Here is a 12868-nt window from a genome sequence, read left to right as displayed (position 1 = left end):
ATGTGTGTATGTATGTATGTATATATGTAGGGTGGAGCACTTCCTTTCACGCCGATCACCTGCCACCCTACCTAAAACGTCTTTCCTCATTACCTTAGCCAGCTTCATCCTGACCCACAACTTCTTCACTTTCGAAGGCCAGACATACCAACAATTAAAGGGAACAGCCATGGGTACCAGGATGACCCCCTCGTACGCCAACTTATTCATGGGTCGCTTAGAGGAAGCCTTCTTGGTTACCCAGGCCTGCCAACCCAAAGCTTGGTACAGATTTATTGATGACATCTTCATGATCTGGACTCACAGTGAAGAAGAACTCCAGAATTTCCTCTCCAACCTCAACTCCTTTGGTTCCATCAGATTCACCTGGTCCTACTCCAAATCCCATGCCACTTTCCTTGACATTGACCTCCATCTGTTCAATGGCCAGCTTCACACGTCCGTCCACATCAAACCCACCAACAAGCCACAGTACCTCCATTATGACAGCTGCCACCCATTCCACATCAAACGGTCCCTTCCCTACAGCCTAGGTCTTCGTGGCAAACGAATCTGCTCCTGTCCGAAATCCCTGAACCATTACACCAACAACCTGAAAACAGCTTTCACATCCCGCAACTACCCTCCCGACCTGGTACAGAAGCAAATAATCAGAGCAACTTCCTCATCCCCTCAAACCCAGAACCTCCCACAGAAGAACCCCAAAAGTGCCTCACTTGTGACAGGATACTTTCCGGGACTGGATCAGACTCTGAATGTGGCTCTCCAGCAGGGATACTACTTCCTCAAATCCTGCCCTGAAATGAGATCCATCCTTCATGAAATCCTCCCCACTCCACCAAGAGTGTCTTTCCGCCATCCACCTAACCTTCATAACCTCTTAGTTCATCCCTATGAAATCCCCAAACCACCTTCCCTACCCTCTGGCTCCTACCCTTGTAACCGCCCCCAGTGTAAAACCTGTCCCATGCACCCTCCCACCACCACCACCACCACCACCACCTACTCCAGTCCTGTAACCTGGAAGGTGTACACGATCAAAAGCAGAGCCACATGTGAAAGCACCCACGTGATTTACCAACTGACCTGCCTACACTGTGAAGCTTTCTATGTGGGAATGACCAGCAACAAACTGTCCATTCGCATGAGTGGACACAGGCAGACAGTGTTTGTTGGTAATGAGGATCACCCTGTGGCTAAACATGCCTTGGTGCACGGCCAGCACATCTTGGCACAGTGTTACAGCGTCCGGGTTATCTGGATTCTTCCCACTAACACCAACCTGTCAGAACTCCGGAGATGGGAACTTGCCCTTCAGTATATCCTCCCTTCTCGTTATCCGCCAGGCCTCAACCTCCGCTAATTTCAAGTTGCCGCCGCTCATACCTCACCTGTCTTTCAATAACATCTTTGCCTCTGTACTTCCGCCTCGACTGACATCTCTACCCAAAGTCTTTGCCTTTACAGATGTCTGCTTGTCTGTGTATGTGGGAATGGATATGTATGTGTGTGTGTGTGTGTGTGTGTGTGTGTGTGTGTGTGTGTGTGTGTGTGTGTGTGTGGGCACGCGCGTGTATACCTGTCCCTTTTTCCCCCCTAAGGTAAGTCTTTCTGCTCCCGGTATTGGAATGACTCCTTACCCTCTCCCTTAAAACCCACATCCTTTCGTCTTTCCCTCTCCTCTCCTTCCCTCTTTCCTGATCAAGCAACCGTTGGTTGCGAAAGCTTGAATTTTGTGTGTATGTTTGTGTTTGTTTGTGTGTCTATCAACCTGCCAGCGCTTTCGGTTGGTAAGTCACATCATCTTTCTTTTTAAATATATTTTCCCCACGTGGAATGTTTCCCACTATTATACACTCCTGGAAATGGAAAAAAGAACACATTGACACCGGTGTGTCAGACCCACCATACTTGCTCCGGACACTGCGAGAGGGCTGTACAAGCAATGATCACACGCACGGCACAGCGGACACACCAGGAACCGCGGTGTTGGCCGTCGAATGGTGCTAGCTGCGCAGTATTTGTGCACCGCCGCCGTCAGTGTCAGCCAGTTTGCCGTGGCATACGGAGCTCCATCGCAGTCTTTAACACTGGTAGCATGCCGCGACAGCGTGGACGTGAACCGTATGTGCAGTTGACGGACTTTGAGGGCGTATAGTGGGCATGCGGGAGGCCGGGTGGACGTACCGCCGAATTGCTCAACACGTGGGGCGTGAGGTCTCCACAGTACATCGATGTTGTCGCCAGTGGTCGGCGGAAGGTGCACGTGCCCGTCGACCTGGGACCGGACTGCAGCGACGCACGGATGCACGCCAAGGCCGTAGGATCCTACGCAGTGCCGTAGGGGACCGCACCGCCACTTCCCAGCAAATTAGGGACACTGTTGCTCCTGGGGTATCGGCGAGGACCATTCGCAACCGTCTCCATGAAGCTGGGCTACGGTCCCGCACACCGTTAGGCCGTCTTCCGCTCACGCCCCAACATCGTGCAGCCCGCCTCCAGTGGTGTCGCGACAGGCGTGAATGGAGGGACGAATGGAGACGTGTCGTCTTCAAGCGATGAGAGTCGCTTCTGCCTTGGTGCCAATGATGGTCGTATGCGTGTTTGGCGCCATGCAGGTTAGCGCCACAATCAGGACTGCATACGACCGAGGCACACAGGGCCAACACCCGGCATCATGGTGTGTGGAGCGATCTCCTACACTGGCCGTACACCACTGGTGATCGTCGAGGGGACACTGAATAGTGCACGGTACATCCAAACCGTCATCGAACCCATCGTTCTACCATTCCTAGACCGGCAAGGGAACTTGCTGTTCCAACTGGACAATGCACGTCCGCATGTATCCCGTGCCACCCAACGTGCTCTGGAAGGTGTAAGTCAACTACCCTGGCCAGCAAGATCTCCGGATCTGTCCCCCATTGAGCATGTTTGGGACTGGATGAAGCGTCGTCTCACGCGGTCTGCACGTCCAGCACGAACGCTGGTCCAACTGAGGCGCCAGGTGGAAATGGCATGGCAAGCCGTTCCACAGGACTACATCCAGCATCTCTACGATCGTCTCCATTGGAGAATAGCAGCCTGCATTGCTGCGAAAGGTGGATATACACTGTACTAGTGCCGACATTGTGCATGCTCTGTTGCCTGTGTCTATGTGCCTGTGGTTCTGTCAGTGTGATCATGTGATGTATCTGACCCCAGGAATGTGTCAATAAAGTTTCCCCTTCCTGGGACAATGAATTCACGATGTTCTTATTTCAATTTCCAGGAGTGTATATTCACACACACACACACACACACACACACTGGTCAAAGTTTCAAGATCTTTTTGAGGTACTTTATGTGCTTTTACCGTGTGTTAGCCACGGATGAAATGGTTGTTCAGTGGTTGGTGTCTCGGTATCTTAATTTTGCGCACGTGTTAAAAACCTGGTGGTTGTTGTTGTTATTGTTGTTTTTATTTATTATCCATGTCTGTAGATGATTACTAAACGGGTGTTCTCCAGTGTATAGTAATATAAAGTTGTCATTCATCTACTAACTGTATTTCAGATGAGTGAATTGAGAGAGAGAGAGAGAGAGAGAGAGAGAGAGAGAGAGAGAGAGAGAGAGAGAATGAATTATTTGAGATTTTTTTCGGTGAAATTCCCACAGTGCACCTTCATTCATAATCAACCGCAAGCACCAGTTTTCGAAAAAGCGATCCATTACGCATGGTTTGCAGGGAAATTATTGCCAATGTGCAAAATCTACACCAACTTTAACACAGTTTCTTTCCCAAGTGAGTTTAATGTGAAGAAAAGTCACTGTGGCAAATCTGCCTTTGCGTGGTGCTCATAGTGTTTGGAATATCTGTGTTTTGAATGGTTCTACAATCGACATCTTCTAATGTGAATGCACCAAATCTTCCTGAAGAATTAACATATGAATAAAATATGAGAATAAAATATCAGAATATGAGAATTTTAAAAGAGTGTAACCTCCTCAACATACAACACACACACACACACACACACACACACACACACACACATTTTACATAATAAATTTGTGACACTTGTAGTGAAACCCAGTTGTAATTTTACAATTAATATAACATCCTTGCACCTCATAATTAGGTAAGAAACATTCATGTATTCACTTTCTGTGCAAATGGGTAGATTAATGAAAACATTAAAAATAATAATTGGATTTCGAACAGGGGGCACAGAATAAAGAAGCTGTGATGCTGATCACTGAACTCCCATTTCATCTGAGGGTATAGTGCAGTAAAAGACACATAAAGTATCTCAAAAAATCTGAAAAATTTTAACTGTCAGCTTTTCAGAAATGGCTGAGTATCTGTAGGTAAGCCAAGACATGTGTTTGACTTCTCTTCCAGTGAGCGAAGTTCCTGGGAAATCGGGCAATGATACGTGCTGTGTTCTCTTTGTAAGTACTGTACATATTGTGTTCATGAGTTCACATTTAAGGGGTTTTGCGGGGAGAGGACAAGGACCACATTTTTAACTTCAGCTGGGAGCAGTGATGTGGCACAGTGTTTTGTGCAGTACTGACAACTTAGTTTTTGTGCCAATGATCTGCTGTTGTAAAATTATCACATGGAACTAAAACAACTGGTGAAAGTGCCTTTAAAAGATGATTACGTTGACATGTGATACAAAATGGCTTCAACACAACTCGTGTGCAAGACTTTGCACCATAGTTACTAGAATGCATTTCAGTTTAATTAGTTTAGTTATGTCATCTTCCGTAGATCATTTTCACAATTATTTTACTGATAGGATGTGGAACTAGTCAGATACACACATGAGTAGTGCTAATATTAATGTTACTGAAATTTTTCGTTCTACACATGCAACTGGATATAGTGAGGGCGTTTTTTTTTTTTCCAAAATTAAAGGAGAGTCTATTTTCTGAGAACCAATTAATAATTCTTAGAAAGACATCCAAACAATAGATTCAGCTGCTTTTTCTGGAATGGGATTTATTATAACACTCATGTCATCTGCAAAAAGTACTAGTTCTTCTTGCTGAAAGTTAAGTGAGGTCACTCACATGAATAAGGAACAGCAAGGACCCAAAATTGAACCCTGTGGGACTCCCTGTGTGATAACTCCTCATTCACTAGAATTTACCACCCTTCCAACATTATTTGTGTTATTCAGCACAACTTTTAGCTTTCTGTTCGTTAATTATGATTCAAACCAACTGCGTATATAGCCTTCAGTTCCATAAAACCTGAGTTTTTCTAAGAGTGTGACATGATCCACACAGTCAAATGCCTTGGGGAGATCACAGAAAGTACCAACTGGTGATAATTTTTTATTTAGGGCTTGTACTATTTGATTGGTTAATGTGTAGATTACATTCTCAGTCAAATAATCCTTCCAAAATCCAAACTGTGACATGCTGAGTAAATTATTTTCACTTGAATGGGAGACTACTCTTGAATACACAACTTTTTTGAATATTTTAGAAAATGAAGTCAGCAGTGAGATTGGTCTATAATTATTTAAGTCACTCTTGTCCCCTTTCTTATGAAGAGGTTTGACAATTGCGTATTTCAGTGTGTCTGAAAAAATTCCCTGTCCCAGCAAAGCATTACACATATCCCTAAGGACTCCACTTATTAAATTAGAACAACACTTCAAAATTTTGTTAGAGACTCCATTAACACCACATGAGCTCTTGTTTTTCAGTATATTTATAATTCCCTTAATTTCTGTGGGGGATGTTGGTGCTATTTCTAAGGCCTAAAGTCCTGGGTATGACTCTTTTAAATATTTTTTTTGCTTCTTCAACTGAACCCTTTATCCCTATTTTTGCTGCTACATTCAGAAAGTGATTGTTGAAAAGACTTGCAATTTGTGAATTATCACTCACAACAACATCATCGTTGAGATTTATTCCTATGGTATGCAGTGCACTGTCCGGCTGCACCATCTCCCTTTTGACAATATTCCATATAGTTTTAATCTTATTATCCACATCATTAATTTCTGTCAGAACACATAAGCTTCTCGACTTCTTAATGACTTTCCTTAAAATACTACAGTATCTTTTGTAGTAAGCAAGTAACGTCGGGTCCTGACTTATTCTGGCCTGTCCATAAATTTCCCTCTTCCTCTTAAACAAATCTTAATTCCGTTAGTAATCCAAGGCTTACTTGCCTTTGTAATGGCTTTTTTGGTTAATGTTTCACGAAAGCAACTCTCAAATATTGAGACAAATTTACAGTGGAATAAATTGAATTTGGCATCATCATTATTTTCTGTGTGCAATTCATTCCATTCCATTCTACCTCTTGTAGGCTGCTCTCAAAACTGTGTACCCTGTTAGCACCAATAAGCCTTCCTGCCTCGTATGAACCTGCCTGAAACCTGTAAGGTGCTATATTGTTCATTTCCATTAACTGTGCATCATGATCAGATAGCCCATTAACAACTGGGTACACATTAATTGTTTCTGCCTGAGCACTGTGTATGAAAATGTTATCGACAAGTGACCTACTCTCCTGCTGCACACGAGTTGGAAAATTTACAATAGATACCAGATTGAAACAACCAAACAAAGATTCTAGCTCATTTTTCCTGTCTGTATCTTTTAAGAAATCTACATTAACGTCACCACGAACCACTAAGTCCTTCTTATTGTCTGACAGGTAGCTCAATAATGCCCTTAGATTTTTCATGAATAGCTGAAGGTTACCTTGAGGGGATCTGTAGATAGTTACAATTTTTATAGAAGTATATTGCAGTAGCAACTCACAAGCACATACTTCAGGGATATGATCTACACAAAATCTATTTGTTTCAATATTTTTGACTTTGTGTCCAGTTTTTATATAAGTAGCAACTCCTCCTTTTTCCATGTTGACTCTACATGAATAAGATGCTGATCTGTAATCCCTTAAATTTAACTTCTCCATCCCTGCGGTTACATGGTGTTCAGAGAGAGACAAAAAATCTATACCTTCAGAATTTACCCCATTTTCTAGGCACACAAGAAGCTCATCTGTCTTATTTTCTGATCCTCTAATGTTCTGATGAAACGCACAAATTTTATTTCTTTGGATACTGTCAAACGGGGTGATTTTGGACGGTTTTGTCGTTATTTTGATTGTAACTTTCATATATATTGTTCGATTAAATTGATTGTTATGGAAGTGGTAGGGTATATGTGTAACAAATAAAATATCCCAGAACCAGACAGTGTATGTGAAGGTATATTTATCTGAGGCAGTTAAGTAAAGTATCCGAAGTCACCCCATGGATTGTGGTGATTTTGGACACGTGTTTTTTAAATCTCTGTCCGAAGTTACAGTATATAGAGGGTGAATTTGGACAGTTACTGCCTTTTTTAAATTCTACTTGCTTTTTATTTGATTTTGGTTACATTTTACAAGTTTTAAGGTAGCCCTTTGTTACAAATAAGTAATATGGAATGATATAATGAATTTTATATATTACAGATAAGTTCTGCAAGAGCTCATTTAATATTTTCGCTTAAGCGAACAGAAAGATCTTCTGACTGTTGTTCGAGGAATAAATGCACCTATTCTTCTCCTGGCAAATTATTACGAAATTGCTTCTCTTTTCAGACAGATTTAGCAAGTTAGCCTTTAACTAAATATCTAATATCCAATTTAGTGACGGGAAATCCCAATGTGCAGCCCTCAAGATACCTTGCTTCAGCATTTATTCTTCTTCTTTATTTAGCACTGGCTGTCCTACCCCCCCCCCCCCCCCTCGCTCCACTTTCCCCCAGATGTGCTTTCTGCACTTCATTTTGTAGGGTTGATTTAGGTATACCATACAAATCTCACGCTTTTCTGTGTGATAATTTACCACTCTGAATATTACGAACAGCTGTATCTAAAACTTCCGGGTCATAATTACACCGTAATGTAGCACCTCTCCTGCTCTTATTCGTTTTTGGCATTGTCCGAAATCACCCCCACAGTACACAGTTTTACAAAAAGCGTCGTTATTTTATAACCTTGCACAAGAAACTCGACAAACTTGTACAGAAATTGTCTCAATCCTCATAGCTACTGAGCGCATCAACAATTACCGTTACAATGACTTCCCACTTGGCGCAACAATAGGAAGTTTCCACTTCACGATAATGCATGTATTTTTAACACTGAGACTGTTTGTCAATTATTCCTCTCCCAGGCTGTGGCTAAGCCATGTCTCCGCAATATCCTTTCTTTCAGGAGTGCTAGTCCTGCAAGGTTCGCAGGAGAGCTTCTGTAAAGTTTGGAAGGTAGAAGACGAGGTACTGGCGGAAGTGAAGATATGAGGACGGGGCGGGGCGTGAGTCGTGCTGGGGTAGCTCAGTTGGTGGAGCACTTGCCTGCGAAAGGCAAAGGTCCCGAGTTCGAGTTTCGGTCTGGCACACAGTTTTCATCTGCCAGGAAGTTTCATATCAGCGCACACTCCGCTGCAGAGTGAAAATGTCATTCTGAAGTAACTCTTTGTTTCTGTGCAGTGGCAAAGAGCAAATAAGCCATACTGTCCGAATTCGCCCCGGTGTCCAAAATCACCCCGTTTGACGGTACTGCTGCAGACATCATGACACTGTTCTGTTTTAATCTCTTTCAATACTCTCTGTCTGTAACCTGACTCTAACCTAAAAAATGTGTCCCTCTGACTCCAGTAATCACAGGTATTTTGTCTTGCGTACAAGTGGCCCCTTTTACATTTTAACATTCAGTGACTGTGTTTTGAAGCAAACAATAGATCACTAGAATTGGCAGCAGTGAGAGATGGCGTAAAGTAGAGCAGTCTTTCCCAAGTGGATCTAGGATGCTTGACTTGATCAGGATTCCCTCAAAATCATCATTGCTTGTCACCTGGGTTGATCACTGTTATTTTAATAGTGCTTTATAAAAGAGTTGAAAATATCTTCTAAAAAACTAGTACAATAATTTGTAGCAAAGAATATCAAATATTTGTGATTAAAGAGAAATGTTCTCTTCTTCTGAAACTGGATAAAAGTAAATGAAACAGCCAGCTCAGTGCCTGTCTGAATACTAGGGGTGTATACAGAACCCTTGGAGTACGACTCTTAGTCTCACTTGTCTAGGTTTTTTTGTACCTTTATCTCACTGTGACTATCGGTGCCTTTTCTTTACTGATGTGTGGTATGGTAAATTTTTTTGGAGTGTGCCATTGAATGCAATGGACATAGTAAACACAACTAATTGTGTAACAGAAAAATCTCTGTATTTTTAAAGCTGAAAGAGCCTGTGATGGTTCACCTTCTTCATCTCTTCGTTGATTGTCCTTGGTGTCGATGTACTGCGTTGCTACATTGGCTGAAAAATGGAGTGTGGAAGTATAACACTGACTGCTTTAAATGATGTAGCTGACAGGTGCACAGTTGCGTTTCACAATTCTTTACTTTCACTGTTCACAACCCCAATAATACACAGTTAATTGGCCAGTACACTATTGTTTAACTTTCGATAATCCTCATTAATAGGTTGCAGGCAAACCTCCACATACTGCTACAATAGTTTACCGTTGAACACCTACGAGCAGTAAAACCTAACCACAAAGTTCACAGGTCTTGAAGAATAGAAAGATACATATGGAGCAGACACTGTCATTGTTTTAAAACATGGCCTAATTGTGTAACACTTATTTCACAGTTAAGTTGAAGCATTGTTGTTGTTCTAACCAACACAGGTTTTTTGTCTGAAACTTGGCCGTGGACTGTCTCGTGACCAAAAACCGGGCCCTTATATATCCTCACAATAATAGGTGCTGAAACCACACATTGTTCGAAGGTAAATTTACAAAAATTACTATTAAAACTTAACTCATTCGATTAACTGAATACATCGAAAAATTGGTTCTTTTTAACAGTTTCTTCTACTGCAAGAGTTAAGCTGAATTATTTGTTTAAATCATGAAATTAACATATATAGTTATGCAAACAATACTTTTGACAAAACTGTTAATTCCTTTGGAATTAATCGAGGGCTGGCTTTGCTAACATGTTTTCGAATAGAGCCAAATATATACTTTAAGATTATAATTGGTACAGAATTTATATTTATCAGTCAGCAATAGAATTTAAGTTATGAAACAATCACTGAGTTCACCCTAAAATAAAATTATTAACTATGAATAGTCAAAATAACTCAGGAAATCAATTACATACATAAAAGTAAGCACAAAATTAGATCTTGTTTTATATTCTTTAAAACTGAGGGTCAATCTTTCTCTTTTATGGAAATGCAGATTATACTCACATATGTCAATAGTAATTAGGTAAGAGTGAAAAAACTAATTTAAGGAGGCAGATGGCAAAACAAGAGGGGAAGTAAAAATATACCAGCTTGCATTGTCACAAGCCACATAGAGATTTATAGAGTATTCAGAATACCGTTATGCAGGAGCTATTTTATTTAACCTTACTAACTCTTGAATAACACTAAAATAAACTGAAACTGTTCTTCCAAAAAGTTATATAGGCCTACAGTTTGTTGTAATAAGTGACTGTGTTACAAATAAATGAAACTTTATAGTCAGTCTATCACTGTCTCCTCAAATGAAATGTCATCTTTTCCAAAATATATATACTCTGGTGCTCGGTCTCAACAGATCCTTTTATAATCAATTGCCTGTAACTGTTAAGTTGTATTATTGTGTTACTAAAACTGTAGTAAAATCATCAGTAAGGTACTAATACAGCTAATAAATACTGTTGCAAAACTCTCATGATTTAAATTTGTTTACAGATATGCTGAAACCCAAATTGGAGATGGAAAAACTATCTTTACATGTTTAAGCAATTGTGATGCAGAGTTCAGTCTCAAGATGTTGCAGGTGATTGATCATTAATGCATGATGGAATAATATTACAGTGATTCAGACCTGTTCATTAATTAAGTGTAATAATTTTGCTTGTAGTTAATGACACACATTGATTTCTTTGTTGAAATTATTTGAGATAATGGTGTGATTGAGTAGTGTGTTTCCAATATTAGAGATCCTGTCTTTTGTTGTGTGAAACAGCTACCAATTTTGTCTATGATATGAGGTGAGTTCAAAAAGTAAGGTGACCTTAAATTTTTATGAAAAAATATTGTAAGTAAGTAATCCCCCTCAGATAAAATTCACTTGTGCCAATGCTTTTCCAATCGTTGAAGCACTTCTGAAAAGGACTTTTTGGTACAGCCTTGAATACTTCCAGCAATGCAGGTTTTTATTTCCTCAATCGTTGAAACTCTTCATCCTTTCATAGGTCTCTTCAGTTTTGGGAACAGGAAAAAGTCAGAAGGGGCCAAATCTGGTGAGTCATGATTGTCAGGTTGTTTTTGGCCAAAAAATCTCTCACAAATAACGATGAATGGGAAGTTGCATTGTCGTGTTGCAAAAGTTATGAATTGCTTTTCCACAATTCCGCATGTTTTTTGCATATTGCTTCTCACAAACGTTGCATAATGTCAAGGTAATACTCTTTACTGACCATAAAACCTTGAGAGGCAGAAATTCATGACACACTACGCCATGGTCATTTGGAGGGGGGAGGGGGGGGGGGGGGGGGGGGAGAAAGTGAGCAAAACTCTGATATTTGAGCGAACTTGGCATGCTTTCTTGGTCTTGGCCCTCCGGGATGGTTCAATTGGTACAATTGGGCTTTGGTTTCAACGTCATAACTGTAAATCCATGTTTAATCACCAGTTATGACCCTTTTGAGCAAATCAGGATCATCTCCATTGATGTCATTCAAGAGCTCTTGAGTGATACTTGTGCAACGGTTCTTCTGATCAAAATTGAAAAGTTTTGGAACAAAACATCTCGAGCCCAAGGCATCCGAAAAAATTGCAATCCACGAGCCGACCGATATGCCAACATCCTCAGCAACTTCTCTTAAGGTAATTCGACAACTTCCAAAACAATTTTTTTCACAGCTTTGACGTTGTGATCTGTTGTTGATGTGCTGGGGCTTCCAGAGTGAGATTCGTCGTTGGCATCTGTACCAACGTAACACTAAAAAGATCGATAATGGAATACACATTGCCCGTGCAATTTAAGTCATCTTACATTTTGAACAGCCGTTGTGTACTATAACTGCTTAGTTTTCTCCTCCTCCTCCTCCTCCTCCTCCTCCTCATTTCTCTTTTTAGATGTTTAAGATCAGTTTTGTATGATTGGGATTTCTTCAGTTAGAGTAACAATTCTGACAGTGCCCTCAAAACACATGTGAAGACAACCTTACAAAAAACCAACTATGTATACAAAAATTGTAGATCATGTGCAAATGTCTATGCAGTAAGTATTTGTAAATGCAATGTCACAGAAGAACATGGTCTACAGTTTTAATATCTTATAGCAGGTATTGGTAAGTTGCAACCAGCAGTATGCTTCCTTGGGAGTTGCTACACTGTCAAATCTATCTTAAGAGCACTAAGTAAAATTAGAACAGAAACAAAGGATTGAACAAAGTGACACTAACACATTTATTTCATATAAGAGCTTTTTGACCAAGAACAATATGGAAAATAACATATGAGGGTCACTCCGAAAGAAATGCACACTATTTTTTTTTTTTTTTTAAGCCATCTTTTATTCTACATGTTTGGAAGTTTTACAGCGTGTAGATACATCCTCCAGGAACAATATTTTCATTCTCCACAAAATTTCCATCCCTGTCTACTGCCTTACACCATTTTGGAACCAGCGCCTGTATACCCGCTCGGTAAAATTCTGGATCAACCTGTTGGAGCCACTGTTCGGCAGCGTGCACAAGGGGGTCATCATCTTCAAACCTTGTTCCACGAAGAGAGTCTTTCAGTTTCCCAAAGAGATGATAGTCACATGGAGCCAGGTCAGGACTGTAAGGCGGG

At 40.9% G+C, this 12868-nt stretch overlaps 1 protein-coding gene across 1 annotated transcript in view; it reads left to right on the top strand.

Annotated features, from left to right (window-relative positions):
* LOC124616111 overlaps positions 1 to 12868 on the top strand; it is a 235005-nt gene that overhangs the window by 109016 nt on the left and 113121 nt on the right. The window contains exon 5 of the mRNA XM_047144378.1: positions 10757 to 10844. Within this exon, the coding sequence (XP_047000334.1) occupies positions 10757 to 10844 (88 nt within the window). The remainder of the gene's footprint in view (positions 1 to 10756; positions 10845 to 12868) is intronic.

This window comes from Schistocerca americana, chromosome 1, assembly GCF_021461395.2.
Source record: "Schistocerca americana isolate TAMUIC-IGC-003095 chromosome 1, iqSchAmer2.1, whole genome shotgun sequence".
NCBI classification, from domain to species: Eukaryota; Metazoa; Arthropoda; class Insecta; order Orthoptera; family Acrididae; genus Schistocerca; species Schistocerca americana.
Note: the sequence above shows the minus strand (reverse complement) of the source record. Positions and strands in the feature narration are given on the sequence as shown.